We start from the raw sequence: 23,339 nt of genomic DNA, 5'->3' as shown, positions 1-23,339 counted from the left end.
AATGTTCGAAATGGTACTATGAGATCCCACCTCATTCTCTTGAACTCCAGGGAATACAGCCCAGAGCTGCCAGATGTTCCTCATACGGTAACACTTTCATTGCTGGATTCACTCTTGCGAATCTTCTCTGCACCTTCTCCAATGTCAGTATATCCTTTCTAAAATAATGAGTCCAAAACTGCAGACAATACTCCAAATAACTTCTCACGCATTCCTTATAGAGCCTCAAAATCACATCCCTGCTCTTATATTTTATGTGAGGTGCGGTGCAATAATAGCAGGGGTGTTGTGGTGAGAGATTTTAGTTTCCCAAATATTGATTGGCATCTCCCTAGAGTGAGGGATTTAGAAGGGATGCAGTCTGCTAGGTCTTTTGAGGAAGGGTTCGTGACACATTATGCAGATAAGCCTACAAGAGGAGAGGCTATGCGTGATCTGATATTGGGATATGAATCTGGTCAGTTGCCAGTTATCTCAGTGGGAGAGCATTTTGGAGATAGTGATCACAATTCTATCTCCTTTACCATAGCATTGTAGAAGGACAGAAACAGACAAGTTAGGGAAACGTCTAATTGAACTAAAGGGAAATATGAGGCTGTCAGGCAGGAAAATGGAAGCATAATTTGGAAACAGATGTTCTCAGGGAAATGTACGGAAGAATTCTGAACCCTAGGCTACTGCGAGAAGCGAAAGAAGAGTTTGATGCGCCTGTTGGGATGAACTTCGCATTATCAACGGAGACGGGAGAGGTTCCAGACGATTGGAGGTTTGCTGATGTTGTTCCTTTATTCAAGAAAGGGAGTAGAGACAGCCCAGGAAATTATAGACCAGTGAGTCTTACCTCAGTGATCGGTAGGTTGATGGAGAAGATCCTGAGAGGCAGGATGTATGAATATTTGGAGAGGTGTAATATGATTAGCAGTAGTCCGCATGGCTTTGTCAAGGGCAGGTCGTGTCTCACGAGCTGATTGAATTTTTTGAGGATGTGACTTAACACATTGGAGCAGTGGATGTAGTGTATATGGATTTCAACAAGATATTTGATAAGATACCCCATGCAAGGCTTACTGAGAAAATAAGCATGCATGGGATCCAGGACTGGCTTACCCACAGAAGGCGAAGTGTGGTTGTAGTGGGGTCATGTTCTGCATGGAGGTCGGTGAACAGTGGTGTGCTTTAGGGATCTGTTCTGGGACCCCTACTCTTCCTGATTTGTATAAATGACCTGGATGAGGAAGTGGAGGAATGGGTTAGTAAATTTGCTGATGATACGAAGGTTTGGGGCGTTGTGGATAGTGTGGAGGGCTTTCAGAATTTACACCGGGATATTGATAGGATGCAATTCTGGGCTGAGAATTGGGAGATGGAGTTCATCCCAGATAAGTGTGAGGTTACGCAGGTAAGTTAATTTTGGTAGGTCAAATATAATGGCAGAATATAGCATTAACGGTAAGACTCTTAGTGTGGAGGATTAGAGGGATCTTAGTGTCCAAGTCCAGATGACACTCAAAGCTGCTACGCAGGTTGACTGTGAGTAAGAAGACATACAGTGCATTGGCCGTCATCAGCCGTAGCATTGAGTTTAAGAGCAGAGAGGTAATGTTGCAACTATATAGGAGCATGTTCAGACCCCACTTGGAGCACTGTGCTCAATTCCAGTCGCCTCCCTACAGGAAGGACACGGAAACCATAGAAAGGGCACTGAGGAGATTTACGAGGATGTTCCCTTCATTGGGGGTACGCCTTATGAGGATCGATTGAGTGAACTCGGCGTTTTCTCCTTGCAGCGAAAGAAGATGAGAGATGGCCAGTTAAGAGTGTACAGGATAATGAGAGAAATTGATCATGTGGATAGTCAGAGAATTATTCCCAGGGGTGAAACGGGTAGTACGAGAGGGCATAGTTTTAAGGTGCTTGTAAGTAGCTACAGAGGAGATGTCAGGGGTAGGTTTTCATGCAGAGAGTGGTGAATGTGTGGAATAGGCTGCCGGCGGCGGTGGTGGAGAGGGAAACGATAGGGTTTTTTAAGAAACTCCTGGGTAGGTGCATGGAGCTTCGAAAACTAGGCTATGGGTAAGCCACGAGAAATGAATCTCAACACAACATTCTCCTTGTTTAACAACCGATTCAACCTGGAGGTTAACCTTTAGGGTATCCTGCACAAGGACTCCCAGTTCCCTTGCATCTCTGCATTTTGAATTCTCTCCCGATCTTGTTAATAGTCTGCCCATTTATTTCTCCCATCGAAGTGCAAGACCAAAATCTTTCCAACATTGTATTTCATTTGACAATTCTTTGCCCATTCCCCCAAACTACGTAAGTCTCTCTGCAGGTTCTCTGTTTCCTCAACACTACCCGCTCCTCTACTTATCTTTGCATCATCGGCAATTTAGCCACAAATCCATTAGTACCTTAGTTCAAGTCATTGACATGCATCGTCCAAATGACCGGTTCCAACAGCGACACCTCGAACTCCACTGGTAACCGGCAGCCAGCCAGAATAGGATCCCTTTATACCCAATCTCTGTTTTCTGTCTACCAGCATTTCTACACCCAGGCTAGTAACTTCCCTGTAATTCCATGGGCTCTTATCTTGCTAAGCAGACTCATGTGCGGCACCTTGTCAAAGTCCTTCTGAAAATCCAAGTAAAGCACGTCTACTGCATCTCCGTTGTCTACCCTGCTTGTAATTTTCACAAAGAATTGTGCTACGTTTGACAGGCAGGATTTTCCTTTCAGGAAACCGTGCTGGTTTTACCCTATCTTGTCATGTGCTCCAGGTACTCCGTAATCTAACCTCTAACAATCAATTCCAACAACTTCCCAAGCACTGATGTCTGACAAACAGGTCTGTAGTTTCCTTTCTGCTGCCTCCCATACTTATTATATAACGGAGTAACATTTGAAATTTTCCAGTCATCCGCTTGATTCTTGAAAGATCATCGTTAACGCCTCCACATTATCTCCAGATTCTTCCTTCAGAACATCCAGGGTGCAATCCATCATTCCAGGAGATTTATCCACGCTCAGATCATTAAACATCCTGAGAACCTTCTCAGTCGTAATTTTCACTGCACATTCTTCACTTCCCTCTCATTGTTGAATGTCCGGTATACTGCAGACGTCTTCCACTGTGAACACTGATGCAAAACACGCATTCACTTCCTCTGTCATCTCTGCATCTCTCATTGCAATATCTCCCGCGTCATTTTCTATTAATCCTATATCTACCCTCGACTCTCTTTTACCCTTAATGTACTTAAAACAACTTTTAGTATCTTCATAGATATTAGTCACCAGCTTCCTCTTGTAATTCATCGTTTCCTTCCAAATGACCATCTTTGTTTACTTCCGCAAGTTCTTACAAGTTCCCCAATGTTCCATCTTCCCACTAGCTGTGGGTTCCGTTTATGCCCCCTCTTTTGCTTTTCCTTCGGCTCTCACTTTACTTGTCAGCCACGGTAGTGTCCTTCTCCCCTTTGAAAATATATCATTATTTTTCTTTCCTGCAAATGTCCCTTTCCAGTCAACTTCGGCCAGTTTCCCTCCCATGCCATTGTAATTTCCTTTACTCCACTGACATACTGACACGTTGGATTTCATTTTTCCCTCTCAAATATCAATACGAACTTGATAATAATGTGATCTCTGTTTCCTCAGGATTCCTTAACCTTGAGCTCTCTTACCACTTCCAACCATTGTACAACACACAAACCAGCACAGCCGATCCACTAGTGGGCTCAATAACAAGCCGTTCAAAAGAAAATCAGCCCTTAAACATTCTACAAATTCTCTCTTTTGAGTCCACCAGTACTGACCTGGTTTTCTGAATACGCTTCCATGTTGATATTCCCAATGATTATCATGACATTGCCTTTCTGACACGGATCTTCTATTTCCTGCTCTAATTTGTAATGCGACACCCCGGCTGCTGTTTGGAGGCCTGTATATAACTGCCATTGGAATCGTTTACCCTTGCCATTTCTTAACTCAATCCGTGGAGACTCTAGACCTTCCAATCCTCTGTCACCTCTTTCCAATGATTTAATATTAATTCTTTTACACAGAGCCACAGCACCCCCTCTGCCTACTAACCTGTCTTTCCGATATACCGTATATCCTTGGACGTTCAGCTCCCGATGGCAGCCATCCCTTAGCCGAGTTTCAGAGATAGCCACTACGTCATGTTTGCCAATCTGCAGCTGAATTTTCAGAACGTCCATTTTATTCCTTATGCTGCGTGCACTCATCCTACTTAACATCGACATGTTCATGCATATCAGCTTGTTCTAGTTGTGCTCACATTTGTCAAGGTCTTTCTTACTCGTGAATACTGAGAGAAAGTATTCATTAAGGACCTTCCCTACCTCTCCGATACCAGGCCCATATTTCCTCTGTTATTCCTGATCTGCCCTGTCATCACACACGTAATCCTTCAGTAACCAACATACGTGGAAAACACCTGGGTATTTAATCTCCTTCCTAGAGATATTTTAAGCCTGTCTGATCGTAGATTCCATGCTCTCTAACTGTAGGAATGCGTCGCCCAGCGCATTTGTGCCGCCGGCTCTCCACACCCACCCGGCCAAGCACTGCCGCTTTCTGAGATCGGTTCTCTGCTGACCAAAACAATCCCGTCAATAAAGGGACAGCGGTTGCACTGAGGAACGTTCCCCTCACTTCTCTCTGTTTCACCTTTCAGTAACGAGGTCTGGTTCGTTGCCACTGGCGAAATGGATTGCCCACTCATATGAGGACGAACCCTGGATCGCCCGCCTTGCTTCGTATCAATGACCGCTTTCGGCACGCTCTCCACTAATAACGTGTTCCCATACCGCTATTCAGTAATCACGGCACTGGCCTGTTCACCCAGTCTGGCCTCGGCACCCTGTAACCAACACGTGAGGGAACATCACCCACTCTCATAGTAACCTCAATGTGGCTCGATTAGGAGACCTTTTCGAGGACTTCCGTCCACCATGGTCCTCCACTGACCCAGGAACATCGGACCGCGTTGATAACGGAAGCAGCCCTGAGAAAGCTGTGCCCGTGTCGGGAACAGACAGATGTGTCCTGCCCCGGGGTCCTTTGCATTCCTGGTGCAATAGTCAGATCCGGAACACATTAAAAACATCGAGTCGCGCAGGTTGACGCTTGGGGTTTTAAGGGATGTTTGGGTCTCCTCGGTGAACGCACTGGGGAAGATGGGGACCACAGGTCACTTCTGTCTCACCGCCCGGGTGTCGGCGCTGGAGCGGTGCACACACTGGGCAGAACGGGCAGCGGGTGTTTGATGTGATCAGCCCTTGTCTCTATGTAACTACAATAATTCTCTTGTGCTCTGTTTATGGGAAAGGGTTATAGTTTTCCGGTGTTCACATTTCCTGGTATCGGTACTGACTATACACTATCCCGCTGATCGCTGCCCCGCCGTAGTACAACCGTTACTCCATCCAGCTGCATGACTCAATAAAGCTGACGCTGTTTGCATTAAACTGGTCTCCGTCTCTTGACAGAAACTCGCTGTCTTCGGTACCGGCGAGCCTTTGGGAAGGTCTGTCAATCTCTACCGAGCGCATAGAGTAGCCTGCATCCAGAGCAGACAATGCAGTGGCCTGAAACAGCCCATCCCACTTCCCTCCCAAAGCCTCGTCACTCTGACGCAGCTGCCAGCTGCTGGTGAAGCCGCTTGGGGAGAGGGAGTGTGGGAATGCATAGACACACCGACGCAGAGAATGTCACCAGTGGGATTTCTCTCAAGGGCCCGATGGACTAAATAAACTCCTGTCATGATGATATCACCTGCCGTGGAAGTACTCTGGTCTGAAGCGATGGCTGAGCTGGGCAGAGTTTAGGTGAATATTAGTCGGTTGACAGACAGGGTCTCCCCCATTCCGGGGCAGAAGGCTTTCTCACACTCCTCCCCTCCAGTTCCACGCAAGCAAATCACCACGGGGTCAGTCACCGAACCGGTCTTACTGGGAGACAGTAACACCAGGGATGGAGGACGGGGCCGGTGGGTGTGTGGGCCTCAGGGTCATTAATGTTCACTGTGGAGAGAGGAACATTCAGTGCGGGACAAGGAGACGAAGGCTGAGAGTGAGGGCGGGAGGCGGAGATAAATGACTGCTTGGGGAGAGAAAAGGGTTGGTTCCAAAGTAAGGGTGAATGCTCGGAAATGTGATTAGTAAAGGTTGTGTGATGAGGGGGTGTTAGAGGTGACTATGGAGTGATTGGGGGATATGGGGGGCGCTTTGATAGACGGTTGGCGAGCGTCTAGGGAGGAAGTGGCGTGAGGTTATCGGTGGGATGGATGGAGGTGGGTATGGAGGTGATGGCGTTCGGTGAGATCGATCAGCGAAGGGTCAGGGGAGAGTGGCGTGGGGTTGACAAAGGGTAGTGGAGGGGAGTTGGAGGTGGGTATTGCGGAGAGTGGCATGTGGCTGAAAGTGGCGAGATCAGAATCCGAACTAGGCTTAATTTCGCAGTCCTATGTTCGGAATTTATTGTTTTCCGGCAACAGTTCAGTAAAATAAATCCTGAAATGTTTTCCTAAAGTAAGTGTTTTAAGGTAAATATGTAGTTCTTAAACAGAGGGTAAATAGTTAGGTAGTGAAGAGGGGTTCATTCTCCAGTTAGAAATCTGGTGCTGGAGAGAAAGAAACTGTCCCTGAAACTGGGGATGTGGGTCTTCAGACTCTGTCAACTCCTCATTGATAGTGGCAATGAGAAGAGGGTATGGTCGGGATTGAATATCCTTAATGATGGATGCCCCGTTTCTAATCATCTATTTTCGAAGATGCCTTCGATGCCGGAGATGCTGTTTCCCGTGATGCACTCGGCTGAGATGTCTGCAGCTTTTTAAATTATTTTCTGTGGAAGTGATGGAAGTTCGACCGGGTGATCATTGAAGGTTCAGGGCGGAGTTTTTGTTTTGGGAGTTTCACCGCTGGTGAGCACAGTGAGGGGCGCGGAAGTAAGACGCAGACTGTAACTCTCAGTACACCGAAATCTCGGCCCGGCCTGTTCTCCCAGAGCTCACAGTAGGTCTCAGCAGAGAATGCCACTCGAACCCTCTAAGCAGCCCCGCCATTCTCTGTGACGATGGGTATTCAAACCTGAGCAAAGCTCCTCGTCTGTCCAGCTCCTTGGGCTAAAAAATTCCCCGATTTTGTTTTAAAATATTCACCCATCTCTACTTTAATTATGCCCTCTGGACTGTTCCCCACCCATCACGTCCACCAGTTCAGGGGTCAGAATATTCTGCGGATAAGACAATAAGATGTAAGAACAGAATTAAGACAATTAACCCAGACAATCTGCTCCAGCTTTTAATCATGGCTGAATTGTTTTCCCTCTCAGCCCCTCTCTCCTGCCTTTTCCCGAACCATATCCATTCAAGCCTTGACTAATGAACGATCGATTAACCTCTGCCTTAAATATATTCAATTAACTGTCTGCACAGCTGACATTGGCAATAAATTCCACAGTTTCATCATGCTCTGGCAAAATAAATTCCTTTTCGTCTCCTGCCCTCTATTTTGAGGCTGTCTTCTCCCAAGATGTGGTCCCACAGACCAATAATTTGAAAACCTGTCTCCTGCAGACGTTCCTCAGCCATACATTTACATGCTAAATTATCCTCTTTTCATCCTCCGTACGGTTCAGGGAGGTTTCCAGCGGTAACTACCGTTGATGTCCTGTTCTGCCTTTTTCCATGTAGCACCCTACAATCTCTCTTCAGACCTCCTTACTTTGATTATCGATGCCATTGGTATTGATATGTAGCAGGGCATCTGGCTGCCTATTCTTCAACGTCAATGACATCGAACCTACCTAATAAACTCCGACCTTTGCACCTGGGAGGGAGCACACCAAGCGGGTGTTTCTATGCACCCACGGAATCTCGAACTGCTGCTCTGGCGTTTCAATCTCCTTTCAACACCGCAGTCCTCTTCACCACACTTCCTAAAATAAATGAGTTAAATGATTGTTCACGGAGAGAACGGGTCAAGTAAGGGTGAAATCTCGGAAACCTGTTCAGTAAAGTCGGAGAGGTGGGAGGTTGGAGGTGACTATGGTGGTGATTGGGGTCACACGCGTTCGAGGAGACCGATCAGCGATCGTCCAGGGAAGTTTGGTGTGATTTGTTGTTTCCGGTGGAAGGAGGGCTTGGAGGTGACGGTGGTTGTGATCGCTAGTGGTGGGGGGTGTTCGTGTGACTGACAGTGGGCAATTGGTGAGGAAGGGATTATGTAGGTGATTATACGGGTTGGTGGGGTTCGTAGAGATCGGTCAGAGGGGTTCAAGGGAGGGAGTGAAGTGTGGCTGACGGCGGGAAGAACAGAATCAGAAACAGGTTTAATATCGCCGGCTCATGTTGGACAATCTGTTGTTTTACGACAGCAATTCAGTGAAATACATAGTTAGATCCGAATATAAATTAAGTGTGGTAATGATGGGATGGGATGATAAATAGTGAGGTACTGTATATGGGTTAATTGTCCACTCAGAAATTTGATGCTGGAGGGAAATAAACTGAGCCCGAAACGTGGTATGTGGGTATCCAGGCTCCGTTTACTCCTCCTTGACTGTAGCATCCAAAGTAGAAAATCCTTCATGATGGATGCCGCGTTTCTGATCATCGCGTTTGGCAGATGCCTTCTGTGCTGGAGATGCTGGTGGCGTTATGGAGTTGGCTGAGATTTCTGCAGTTGTTATTTTTCTCCTGAGGAAGTGATGGAACTTCGGCGGTGTGATCATTCAATGTGCAGGGAGGACTTGCAGCTTTGGGAGATTCCGTGTTCATCCTGCCCATTGACGCAGTGAGGGCCGTGGAGGAGACCGGCAGCTTGTGATCCCCAGTACCCTGACAGCGCGTCCCTGCACGCTTCTCCCAAAGCTTACAGTAGATCACAGCAGAGGATGCCGCCCGGACCCTGAACGCTGCCCTGGATAATAAAACCTGATCAACGCTCCTTCTGTATTCCGGTACCCCATTGGCATCACTTCCCCATCAGTTAAATATTCAGCTGTCTCCACTTTAACTCTTCCCCATAGACCGTTCAGATTACCACCACCTCCACTAGCTCTGGCGTTAGGATATTCCGCAGATAAGACAATAAGATAGAGGAGCAGAACTAAGCCAATTGACTCAGCGTGTCTGCTCCGACTTTTCATCATGGCTAATTAATGTTCCTTCTCGGCCACAATCTCCAGCCTTCCCCCGTTTCCTTTCACGTCCGACAATATATCAGTCAGACTTAAATATACTCTATTAACTGGCCTCCACTGTTGATTATGACAATGAATTCCACAATTTCACAAACTTCTGGCTAAAGAAATTCCTTCTCCTCTTCATCCCTCTATTTTGAGGCTGTATCCTCTCAAAAAGAGGTCTCACTGCCCTATAAATCTGAAACCCTGTCTCCTGCAGCAGTACCTCAGCCACACATTCATCTGCCGAATTATCCTTTCCTTATGCTCTCCACCGTGTGGGACAGGAGAGGCTCCACAGATAACTACCGTGGATGTCCTGTTTTTCCGCTTTCATACAAACATACATATAAACATGGAAACATAGATAACCTACTGTGCAATACAGGTCCTTCGGCACACAAAGTTGTGCTGAACATGTCCCTACCTTAGGAATTGCTAGGCTTACCCATAGCCCTCTATTTTTCTATGCTCCATGTACCTATCCAAAAGTCTCTTAAAAGACCCTATCGAACCGTCGCCGGTAGCTCATTCCACGCACTCACCACTCTCTGAGTAAAATCTTAACCCTGACATCTCCTCTGTACCTCTCCCCACAACCTTAAACTTTTGTCCTCTTGTGGCAACCATTTCTGCCCTGGGGGAAAAATAACCTCTGACTATCCACACGATCAATGCCCCTAGCAGCTCATATTCATCTAGCAACCTAAAATCTCTCTTCAGTACGTTTTAACTTCTCTATCGATGTCATTCGTACTGAGAGGTACGAAGACATCCGGCTGCCGACACTTCCACTTCAGAACGCCATGGACCCGATCTGACACATCTCTGATCCGGGCACCTGAGAGGCAACAGACCATCCGGGAGTCTCTATCGCGTCTGCAGAATCTCCACTCTGGTCCACGGACGTTTTAATCTCCTTTCAGCCCTGTAGTCCCGTTCAACACTCTTTGTTTCTGAGCGGCAGCACCAGATTCAGTGCCAATAACCCGGTCACTGCGACCCCCGTCCTTACCTTTTAGGCCGTCATCAACTCTATCCACAGAGGGGAACGAGCACAGATTACTCTGCTCTGGCTCCCATTTGCTTTCCTTCTGCTAACTATAACCCAGCTACCTCCCTCCTGCACTCTAGAGACGCGGACGTCCCTGTAGATCCTACCTTTCAGCATTCTCTTGTGAGCCAAATTTCATCGAGCTACAGCGCAAGTTGTTTAATGTGTTTTCAGGGAAGCTACTCCTAGATGCTTTTGACGATAATGTGGGTATCTTTCCAATAATTCAATATTATTTCTTATACACAGAGCAACAGCAAACCCTCTGCATACAAAAACACAAAATGCTGGTGGAACACAGCAGGCCAGACAGCATCTATGGGGAGAAGCGCTGTCAACGTTTCGGGCCGAGACCCTTCGGCAGGACTACTAACAGAAAGGAAAGATAGTAAGAGATTTGAAAGTAGTGGGGGGGGGGGGGGAATGCGTAATGATAGAAGTCCGGAGGGGATGGGATGAAACTGGAAAGGTGATTGGCGAAAGTGATACGGAACTGGAGAAGGGAAAGGATCATGGGACGGGAGGCCTCGGGAGGAAGAAAGGAGGGGGGGGGGGGGTGGAGGACACCAGAGGGAGATGGAGAACAGGCAAACAACTAAATATGTCAGGGATGGGTTAAGAAGAGAAGGAGGGGCATTAACGGAAGTTAGGGAAGTCAAACGTATAATTCACCGCAACCTCCGCCACCTCCAACGGGATCCCACTACCAAGCACATCTTTCCCTGTCTCCCTCTTTCTGCTTTTCGCAGGGATCGCTCCCTACGCGACTCCCTTGTCTACTCGTCCCCTCCCCCCATCCCTTCCCACCGATCTCCATCCTGGCACTTATCCTTGTAAACGGAACAAGTGCTACACCTGCCCTTACACTTCTCACCTCACCACCATTCAGGGCCCCAGACAGTCCTTCCAGGTGAGCCCACACTTCACCTGTGAGTCGGCTGGTGTGGTATACTGCGTCCGGAGCTCCCGGTGTGGCCTTTTATATATTGGTGAGACCCGACACAGACTGGGAGACCGTTTCGCTGAACACCTACGCTCGGTCCGCCAGAAAAAGCAGGATCTCCCAGTGGCCACACATTTTAATTCCACGTCCCATTCCCATTCTGATATGTCTATCCATGGCCTCCTCTACTGTCAAAATGAATCCAAACTCAGTTTGGTGGAGCAACACCTTATACACCGGCTGGGTAACCTCCAACCTAATGGCATAAACATTGACTTCTCTAACTTCCGTTAATGACCCTGCTCCCCTTCTTACCCCATCCCTGACATATTTAGTTGTTTGCCTGTTCTCCATCTCCCTCCGGTGTTCCCCCCTCCATTCTTTCTCCCGAGGCCTCCCGTCCCATGATCCTATCCCTTCGCCAGCTCTGTATCACTTTCGCCAATCACCTTTCCAGCTCTTAGGAAATGTGATTAGTAAAGGTTGTGTAATGATGGGGTGATAGAGGTGATTATGTAGTGATTGGCGGTATGGGGGACGTTTTGAGTGACGGTTAGCGAGCGTCTAGGGAGGAAGTGGCGTGTGGTTGTCGGTGGGAAGTGGGGGGATGGAGGTGGCAATGGAGGAGATGGCGTTTCTGAGAGACCGATAGCGAAGCGTCGGGGGAGAACGGCGTAGGGTTGACGATTGGTAGGGGAGGGGTGCAATGAGGTGAATATTGCGGAGTGTGGCATGTGGCTGAAGGTGGGAAGATCAGAATCAGAACTTTGAATCAGAATCATTGACGGTGGCAATGAGAAGAGGGTCTGTTCAGGATTGAATATCCTTAATGGTGGATGTCCCGTTTCTAATAATTTATTATTGAAGATGCCTTCGATGCCGGAGAGGCTGTTTCCCGTGATGCACTCGGCTGAGATTTCTGCAGCTGTTTTTATTATTTTCTTGGAAGTGATGGAAGTTCGGCCGGGTGATCATTGAAGGTTCAGGGCGGAGTTTTTGTTTTGGGAGATTCACCGCCCGTTAGCACAGTGAGGGTCGCGGAAGTAAGACATAGACTGTGACCGTCAGTTCACCGATATCCCGGTCCGGCCTGTTCTTCCAGAGCTCACAGTAGGTCTCAGCAGAGGATGCCACTCGAACCCTCCAAGCAGCCCCACCATTCTCTGTGACGATGGGTATTCAAACCTGAGCAAAGCTCCTCGTCTGCACAGCTGACTTCGGCAATAAATTCGAGTTTCATCATACTCTGGCAGAATAAATTCCACAGTTTCATCATACACTGGCAGAATAAATTCCACAGTTTCATCATACTCTGGCAGAATAAATTCCACAGTTTCATCATACTCTGGCAGAATAAATTCCACAGTTTCACCATACTCTGGCAGAATAAATTCCACAGTTTCATCATACTCTGGCAGAATAAATTCCACAGTTTCATCATACTCTGGCAGAATAAATTCCGCAGTTTCATCATACTCTGGCACAATAAATTCCACAGTTTCATCATAATCTGGCACAATAAATTCCACAGTTTCATCATACTCTGTCAGAATAAATTCCACAGTTTCATCATACTCTGGCAGAATAAATTCCACAGTTTCATCATACTCTGGCAGAATAAATTCCACAGTTTCATCATAATCTGGCACAATAAGTTCCACAGTTTCATCATACTCTGCCAGAATAAAATCCACAATTTCATCATACTCTGGCAGAATATATTCCACAGTTTCATCATACTCTGGCAGAATAAATTCCACAGTTTCATCATACTCTGGCAGAATAAATTCCACAGTTTCATCATACTCTGGCAGAATAAATTCCACAGTTTCATCATACTCTGGCAGAATAAATTCCACAGTTTCATCATACTCTGGCAGAATAAATTCCACAGTTTCATCATACTCTGGCAGAATAAATTCCACAGTTTCATCATACTCTGGCAGAATAAATTCCACAGTTTCATCATACTCTGGCAGAATAAATTCCACAGTTTCATCATACTCTGGCAGAATAAATTCCGCAGTTTCATCATACTCTGGCAGAATAAATTCCACAGTTTCATCATACTCTGGCAGAATAAATTCCATAGTTTCATCACACTCTGTCAGAATAAATTCCACAGTTTCATCATACTCTGGCAGAATAAATTCCACAGTTTCATCACACTCTGGCAGAATAAATTCCACAGTTTCATCATACTCTGGCAGAATAAATTCCACAGTTTCATCATACTCTGTCAGAATAAAATCCACAGTTTCATCATACTCTGTCAGAATAAATTCCACAGTTTCATCATAATCTGGCACAATAAATTCCACAGTTTCATCATACTCTGGCAGAATAAATTCCACCGTTTCATCATACTCTGGCAGAATAAATTCCACAGTTTCATCATACTCTGGCAGAATATATTCCACAGTTTCATCATAATCTGGCACAATAAATTCCACAGTTTCATCATAATCTGGCACAATAAATTCCAGTTTCATCATAATCTGGCACAATAAATTCCACAGTTTCATCATAATCTGGCACAATAAATTCCACAGTTTCATCATACTCTGTCAGAATAAATTCCACAGTTTCATCACATTCTGTCAGAATAAATTCCACAGTTTCATCATACTCTGGCAGAATAAATTCCACAGTTTCATCATACTCTGGCAGAATAAATTCCACAGTTTCATCATACTCTGGCAGAATAAATTCCACAGTTTCATCATAATCTGGCAAAATAAATTCCACAGTTTCATCATACTCTGTCAGAATAAATTCCACAGTTTCATCATACTCTGCCAGAATAAAATCCACAGTTTCATCATACTCTGGCAGAATAAATTCCACAGTTTCATCAGACTCTGCCAGAATAAAATCCACAGTTTCATCATAATCTGGCAGAATAAATTCCACAGTTTCATCATACTCTGCCAGAATAAAATCCACAGTTTCATCATACTCTGGCAGAATAAATTCCACAGTTTCATCATACTCTGCCAGAATAAAATCCACAGTTTCATCATACTCTGGCAGAATAAATTCCACAGTTTCATCATACTCTGGCAGAATAAATTCCACAGTTTCATCATAATCTGGCTGAATAAATTCCACAGTTTCATCATACTCTGGCAGAATAAATTCCGCAGTTTCATCATACTCTGGCAGAATAAATTCCACAGTTTCATCATACTCTGGCAGAATAAATTCCACAGTTTCTTCATACTCTGGCAGAATAAATTCCGCAGTTTCATCATACTCTGGCAGAATAAATTCCGCAGTTTCATCATACTCTGGCAGAATAAATTCCACAGTTTCATCACACTCTGGCAGAATAAATTCCATAGTTTCATCACACTCTGTCAGAATAAATTCCATAGTTTCATCATACTCTGGCAGAATAAATTCCACAGTTTCATCATAATCTGGCACAATAAATTCCACAGTTTCATCATACTCTGGCAGAATAAATTCCGCAGTTTCATCATACTCTGGCAGAATAAATTCCACAGTTTCATCATACTCTGGCAGAATAAATTCCATAGTTTCATCACACTCTGTCAGAATAAATTCCACAGTTTCATCATACTCTGGCAGAATAAATTCCACAGTTTCATCACACTCTGGCAGAATAAATTCCACAGTTTCATCATACTCTGGCAGAATAAATTCCACAGTTTCATCATACTCTGTCAGAATAAAATCCACAGTTTCATCATACTCTGGCAGAATAAATTCCACAGTTTCATCATAATCTGGCACAATAAATTCCACAGTTTCATCATAATCTGGCACAATAAATTCCACAGTTTCATCATACTCTGGCAGAATAAATTCCACCGTTTCATCATACTCTGGCAGAATAAATTCCACAGTTTCATCATACTCTGGCAGAATATATTCCACAGTTTCATCATAATCTGGCACAATAAATTCCACAGTTTCATCATAATCTGGCACAATAAATTCCAGTTTCATCATAATCTGGCACAATAAATTCCACAGTTTCATCATAATCTGGCACAATAAATTCCACAGTTTCATCATACTCTGTCAGAATAAATTCCACAGTTTCATCACATTCTGTCAGAATAAATTCCACAGTTTCATCATACTCTGGCAGAATAAATTCCACAGTTTCATCATACTCTGGCAGAATAAATTCCACAGTTTCATCATACTCTGGCAGAATAAATTCCACAGTTTCATCATAATCTGGCAAAATAAATTCCACAGTTTCATCATACTCTGTCAGAATAAATTCCACAGTTTCATCATACTCTGCCAGAATAAAATCCACAGTTTCATCATACTCTGGCAGAATAAATTCCACAGTTTCATCAGACTCTGCCAGAATAAAATCCACAGTTTCATCATAATCTGGCAGAATAAATTCCACAGTTTCATCATACTCTGCCAGAATAAAATCCACAGTTTCATCATACTCTGGCAGAATAAATTCCACAGTTTCATCATACTCTGCCGGAATAAAATCCACAGTTTCATCATACTCTGGCAGAATAAATTCCACAGTTTCATCATACTCTGGCTGAATAAATTCCACAGTTTCATCATAATCTGGCTGAATAAATTCCACAGTTTCATCATACTCTGGCAGAATAAATTCCGCAGTTTCATCATACTCTGGCAGAATAAATTCCACAGTTTCATCATACTCTGGCAGAATAAATTCCACAGTTTCTTCATACTCTGGCAGAATAAATTCCGCAGTTTCATCATACTCTGGCAGAATAAATTCCGCAGTTTCATCATACTCTGGCAGAATAAATTCCACTGTTTCATCACACTCTGGCAGAATAAATTCCATAGTTTCATCACACTCTGTCAGAATAAATTCCATAGTTTCATCATACTCTGGCAAAATAAATTCCACAGTTTCATCATACTCTGTCAGAATAAATTCCACAGTTTCATCATACTCTGCCAGAATAAAATCCACAGTTTCATCATACTCTGGCAGAATAAATTCCACAGTTTCATCAGACTCTGCCAGAATAAAATCCACAGTTTCATCATAATCTGGCAGAATAAATTCCACAGTTTCATCATACTCTGCCAGAATAAAATCCACAGTTTCATCATACTCTGGCAGAATAAATTCCACAGTTTCATCATACTCTGCCAGAATAAAATCCACAGTTTCATCATACTCTGGCAGAATAAATTCCACAGTTTCATCATACTCTGGCAGAATAAATTCCACAGTTTCATCATAATCTGGCTGAATAAATTCCACAGTTTCATCATACTCTGGCAGAATAAATTCCGCAGTTTCATCATACTCTGGCAGAATAAATTCCACAGTTTCATCATACTCTGGCAGAATAAATTCCACAGTTTCTTCATACTCTGGCAGAATAAATTCCGCAGTTTCATCATACTCTGGCAGAATAAATTCCGCAGTTTCATCATACTCTGGCAGAATAAATTCCACAGTTTCATCACACTCTGGCAGAATAAATTCCATAGTTTCATCACACTCTGTCAGAATAAATTCCATAGTTTCATCATACTCTGGCAGAATAAATTCCACAGTTTCATCATAATCTGGCACAATAAATTCCACAGTTTCATCATACTCTGGCAGAATAAATTCCGCAGTTTCATCATACTCTGGCAGAATAAATTCCACAGTTTCATCATACTCTGGCAGAATAAATTCCATAGTTTCATCACACTCTGTCAGAATAAATTCCACAGTTTCATCATACTCTGGCAGAATAAATTCCACAGTTTCATCACACTCTGGCAGAATAAATTCCACAGTTTCATCATACTCTGGCAGAATAAATTCCACAGTTTCATCATACTCTGTCAGAATAAAATCCACAGTTTCATCATACTCTGGCAGAATAAATTCCACAGTTTCATCATAATCTGGCACAATAAATTCCACAGTTTCATCATAATCTGGCACAATAAATTCCACAGTTTCATCATACTCTGGCAGAATAAATTCCACCGTTTCATCATACTCTGGCAGAATAAATTCCACAGTTTCATCATACTCTGGCAGAATATATTCCACAGTTTCATCATAATCTGGCACAATAAATTCCACAGTTTCATCATAATCTGGCACAATAAATTCCAGTTTCATCATAATCTGGCACAATAAATTCCACAGTTTCATCATAATCTGGCACAATAAATTCCACAGTTTCATCATACTCTGTCAGAATAAATTCCACAGTTTCATCACATTCTGTCAGAATAAATTCCACAGTTTCATCATACTCTGGCAGAATAAATTCCACAGTTTCATCATACTCTGGCAGAATAAATTCCACAGTTTCATCATACTCTGGCAGAATAAATTCCACAGTTTCATCATAATCTGGCAAAATAAATTCCACAGTTTCATCATACTCTGTCAGAATAAATTCCACAGTTTCATCATACTCTGCCAGAATAAAATCCACAGTTTCATCATACTCTGGCAGAATAAATTCCACAGTTTCATCAGACTCTGCCAGAATAAAATCCACAGTTTCATCATAATCTGGCAGAATAAATTCCACAGTTTCATCATACTCTGCCAGAATAAAATCCACAGTTTCATCATACTCTGGCAGAATAAATTCCACAGTTTCATCATACTCTGCCGGAATAAAATCCACAGTTTCATCATACTCTGGCAGAATAAATTCCACAGTTTCATCATACTCTGGCTGAATAAATTCCACAGTTTCATCATAATCTGGCTGAATAAATTCCACAGTTTCATCATACTCTGGCAGAATAAATTCCGCAGTTTCATCATACTCTGGCAGAATAAATTCCACAGTTTCATCATACTCTGGCAGAATAAATTCCACAGTTTCTTCATACTCTGGCAGAATAAATTCCGCAGTTTCATCATACTCTGGCAGAATAAATTCCGCAGTTTCATCATACTCTGGCAGAATAAATTCCACTGTTTCATCACACTCTGGCAGAATAAATTCCATAGTTTCATCACACTCTGTCAGAATAAATTCCATAGTTTCATCATACTCTGGCAGAATAAATTCCACAGTTTCATCATAATCTGGCACAATAAATTCCACAGTTTCATCATACTCTGTCAGAGTAAATTCCACAGTTTCATCATACTCTGGCAGAATAAATTCCACAGTTTCATCATACTCTGGCAGAATAAATTCCACAGTTTCATCAGACTCTGGCAGAATAAATTCCACAGTTTCATCATACTCTGGCAGAATAAATTCCACAGTTTCATCAGACTCTGGCAGAATAAATTCCACAGTTTCATCATACTCTGGCAGAATAAATTCCACAGTTTCATCATACTCTGGTAGAATAAATTCCTATTCGTCTCCTTCCTTCTATTTTGTGGCTGTGTTCTCCCAAGAAGTGGTCCCACTGTCCAGTAATCTGAATCCGTGCGCCCTGCGGAAGTTCCTCAGCCAAATATTTACATGCCAAGTTATTCTCTTCTCATCCTCCGTACGTTTCAGGGTAATAATCGTTGATGTCCTGTTCTGCCTTTTTTCACTTAGCATTCTACAGTCTCTCTTCAGACCTCCTTACTTTGATTATAGGTGGTGACATGTAACAAGATATCTGACTGCCTACACTTCCACGTCAATGCCCTAGACCCTACCTGAGTAAACTTGACCTTTGCATCTGGGAGGGAACACACCATTCGGGTGTTTCTATGCACCCACGGAATCTCGACTCTGCTGCTCTGGCGTTTCAATCTCCTTTCAACACCGCAGTCCTATTCACCACTCTTCCTAAAAATAAACGAGGTAAATGAGTGTTCACAGAGAGAACGGGTCAAGTAAGGGTGAAAGCTCGGAAACTTGTTCAGTAAAGTCGGAGAGGTGGGAGTTTGGAGGTGACTATGGTGGTGATTGGGGTCACACGCGTTCGAGGACACCGATCAGCGGGGGTCCAGGTTAGAGACGGCGTGTGGTTTCCGGTGGAAGGAGGCCTTGGAGCTGACGGTGGTGGTGATGGCTGGTGGTGGGGGGCGTGCGTGTGGCTGACGTTGGATAGGGGGTGTGGTGGAGATTATGAAGGTGATTATGCAATTTGGTGTGGTTCGTTGAGATCGGTCAGAGAGGTTCAAGGGAGGGAGTGAAGTGTGGATGACGGTGGGAAGAGCAGAATCAGAACCAGGTTTAATATCACCGGCACGTGTTGGACAATCTGTTGTTTTACGACAGCAAGTTAGTAAAATACATAGTTAGGTCTGAATATAAAATAAGTATTTCAATTAAATAATTAGTTCTTATAAAGATGATAAATAGTGAGGTACTGTATATGGGTTCATTGTCCACTCAGAAATTTGATGTTGGAGGGAAATAAACTGAGCCCGAAACTTGGAATGTTGGTCTCCAGGCTCCGTTTACTCCTCCTTGACTGTAGCATCCAAAGTAGAAAATCCTTCATGATGGATACCGCCTTTCTGATCATCGCGTTTGGCAGATGCCTTCTCTGCTGGAGATGCTGGTGCCCGTTATGGAGTTGGCTGAGATTTCTGCAGTTGTTATTTCTTCTCCGGGGAAGTGATGGAAATTCGGCGGTGTGATCATTCAATGTGCAGGGAGGGTTTGCGGTTTTGGGAGATTCCGTGTTCATCCTGCCCATTAATGCAGTGAGGGACGAGGAGGAGACCGGCAGCTTGTGATTCCCAGTACCCTGACACTGAGTCCCTGCACGGTTCTCCCAAAGCTTGCAGTAGATCACAGCAGAGGATACCACTCGAACCCTGAACGCTGCCCTGGATAATCAAACCTGATCAACGCTCCTTGTGTATTCCGGTACCCCACTGACATCAGTTCCGAATCATTTAAATATACAGCTGTCTCCACTTTAACTCTTCCCCATAGACCGTTCCGATTACCACCGCAGCCACTACCTCAGGGTTTAGAAGATTCCGCAGATAAGACCATAAGATACAGGAGCAGAACTAAGCCAATTGACCCAGCGTGTCTGTTTCGCCTTTTCATCATGGCTAATTCATTTTCCCTCTCAGCCGCAGTCTCATGTCTTCCCCAGTTTCCCTTCACGTCCTACAATCTATCAAAGTCAGACTTAAATATACTAAATTAGCTGGCCTCCATTGTTGATTATGACAATGTATTTCACAATTTCACCAAGTTCTGGCTAAAACGAAATTCTTCTCCTCTCCATCCCTCTATTCTGCGGCTGTATTCTCCCAAGAAGAGATCTCACTGCCCTATAAGTCTGAAACCCTGTCTCCTGCAGCAGTAACTCAGCCACACATTCATCTGCCAAATTATCCTATTCTTATGCTGTCTGCCGTGTGGCACGGGAAGGGCTCCAAAGATGACTACCATAGATGTCCTGTTTTACCGCTTTCATACAAACACATATATAAAACATAGAAACATAGACCTACAGCACAATCCAGACCCGTCGACACACAAAGTGCTGCCGAACATGCTCCTACCTTAGAAATTACTAGGCTTAAACATAGCCATCTATTATTCCTAAGCTCTATGTACCTATCCAAAAGTCTCTTAAAAGACCCTATTATATCCGCCTCCACCACCGTTGTCGGCAGCCCATTCCACGCACTCACACACTCTGAATAGAAAAAAACAACTTAACTCTGACATCTCCTCTGTACCTACTCCACGGGACGTTAAAACTTTGTCCTCTTCTGGCAACCTCCAGCCCTGGGGAGAAAAAAAAACAAAAGCAAGCCTCTGACTATCCAGACGATCAATGTCTCGAGCAACCCAAATTCATCCAGCAACCTAAAATCTCTCCTCAGTACCTCTTTATCTTTTAAATCGATGTCATTCGTACTGATAGGTACGAAGACATCCGGCTGCCGACGCTTCCACTTCAGAACTCCATGGACCCGATCTGAGACAGCTCTAATCCGGGCACCTGAGAGGCAACAGACCATCCGGGAGTCTCTATCGCGCCTGCAGAATCTCCAATCTGCTCCCCGGACGTTTTAATTTCCTCTCAACCCTGTAGTCCCCTACAACACTCTTTGTGCCTAAGCGGCAGCACTAGATTCAGTGCCAGAAATCCGGTCTCTGCGACCCACGTTTCTCCCTTGTAGGCAGTCATCAACGGTATCCACAGTGTATTATCACAGAGGGGAACGGGCACATATTACTCCGCTGTAGCTCCCATTTACTTTCATTCTACTGACAATATTGTCATTCTACTAACAATAAGTCTGACAATAATTCAGGGAAGCTACAGCTGGTTGCTTTTGATGGTAATGTGGTTATCTGTGAGACCACATCTGACGCACGGAACAAAACACTGCCACCGGAGACATTCTCTCCGCACTATTGTGCTTACATGGACGAGGCATGAAGAATTATGAAGAAAAATAGAAACGCTCCTAATAATTAGCTCACCTAATTGCAAAATAGGGAGCAAGAAGACAGCCGAATTGTAAATCTTTATGTCATTCATTTCTGACGTTTCATGAGCTTCAACACAGTATTCCACGGGTATCTCACCGCATTCTTTAGTTCCTCCCGGAATTTGCTTTGGGTCAGGACGTAAATGCACGTATTAGAACAGGAACTGAGAATCTGCAGCGTTCCGGATGTCGTTTCTGTGATGTAACGGGGATCAGTAACAGAATAAGCAAAACTCTTTGAAATCGTTTGATAGATATAAAATATCACTTGTGTTACACACAACAATATGAAACTACCGGTAATGCTGCAGAGCAAAACGATGGATTTCCGTCGGTTCTCCATCTCCCGGTCCTTCTCATTCTCTGCACTCTTTTGTCCCCGGAGCCCCCTGCGGGCTCGACTGGCCACTAGAATTCCTCTGACAGTCAAAATGTTGAACAACAAAATCAGAAAGAATGGGACATAAGGTGTACAAATGGAGTGAAATATCGCAAATGCAGCCCATGAGAGAGGGATTTTGTAGCTCGGTGTAAGAACACAATACCAGGGAACACCATTATTTATTACCTTATGCTCTGATGCAAAGCTCCAGGGAACACACTCCAAACAGGTCAGCACACTCACTCTCCCGATAACCACAGCCGCCGTTCTCTCGGTGTAATGTTTTGTTCTCAGCTTCTCACAGCAAATAGCCAGAAATCGATCGACGGTGAAAGCGACAGACAGCCATACAGAAGTCGCAGTTCTCGCAAAAATCAACCCGAAACGGAGTTTACACACGGGACTGATGATCAGGAATGATTGGGGAAATAATACCAAACAGTCCACCTCAGCAGCGGATCGGAAATAACGACCAGGAGATCGGCAAGGGCCATTCCCACCAGGTAGCGAGTGACACATTTGGAGAGACCGCACTTTCCCCGATACAGGCTTGCAATCGTCATCAAGTTCGCTGGAACAGAGGCAGAGAAAAGCGAGAACAGAAAATACAGAGCAGAAACAAATTCAGCAGTCTGAGGGGATCCTGCAATATTTCCAGTTCATTGTCGCATTTAGTGAAATTGCTAAGAGAGAGCGCATGTCTTCCAGAGACAGAAGAGGATTTTGCACTGTAACATGAAGTCAAAATGATGCCTATACTAATTCCGAAATCTGAAGTGACAGAGGAAAACTAAAGCCCGGTTTTCAACCTCCTCAAAGTCATTTTTTTTTTACCGCTGCCTTCGCGTCACGTTGGATGAAATTAGTAAATCCGGACGCTGATGGCGGGATTCATAACTGCCATGGCGCCCCTTGTCAGCGGCAGAACAGGCGGCGTGCGGAACAATGGCGGGCAATGTTCCAGCCAGAACAGAGTATGTGGAAAAACATTTAAATTGTCTCTTCTCAGAAACACACACACACACACACACACACACACACACACACACACACACACACACACACACACACACACACACACACACACACACACACACACACACACACACACACACACACACACACACACACACACACACACACACACACCAGCAGAGATACGAAAGAGAGAACAAGGTTGGATGACAACGATGAAATGACGATGTTACTGTTGCACAAACTGAAGAAAATCTGCAGAAATGGGAGGTCCAAGGCAACACACAGTGAGAACAGGAACATCTCTGCTGAGAATTGTGTGTGTGATGTTGCTGATGTAAAAGCTGCCTGAGGTCAGACGAAAGTTGTGAAGAAAAATTTCAGG

The 23,339-nt window shown here is 44.3% G+C and overlaps 1 protein-coding gene across 8 annotated transcripts in view; it reads left to right on the top strand.

Moving 5' to 3' along the window:
* Positions 1-4,806, top strand: part of LOC140722731 (uncharacterized) — a 62,932-nt gene extending 58,126 nt beyond the window's left edge. For 2 of the 8 annotated variants that reach the window (XM_073037427.1, XM_073037420.1), the window contains one exon: positions 4,703-4,795. In XM_073037427.1, the coding sequence (XP_072893528.1) occupies positions 4,703-4,754 (52 nt within the window). In that variant the 3' untranslated portion in view covers positions 4,755-4,795. Of the gene's footprint in view, positions 1-4,702 lie in introns of all 8 variants that reach the window. The other 6 variants (XM_073037421.1, XM_073037422.1, XM_073037426.1 and 3 more) reach the window with 6 other exon arrangements.
* The last annotated feature ends 18,533 nt before the right edge of the window (positions 4,807-23,339 follow it).

This window comes from Hemitrygon akajei, unplaced genomic scaffold (assembly GCF_048418815.1).
Source record: "Hemitrygon akajei unplaced genomic scaffold, sHemAka1.3 Scf000087, whole genome shotgun sequence".
Lineage (NCBI taxonomy): Eukaryota > Metazoa > Chordata > Chondrichthyes > Myliobatiformes > Dasyatidae > Hemitrygon > Hemitrygon akajei.
Note: the sequence above shows the minus strand (reverse complement) of the source record. Positions and strands in the feature narration are given on the sequence as shown.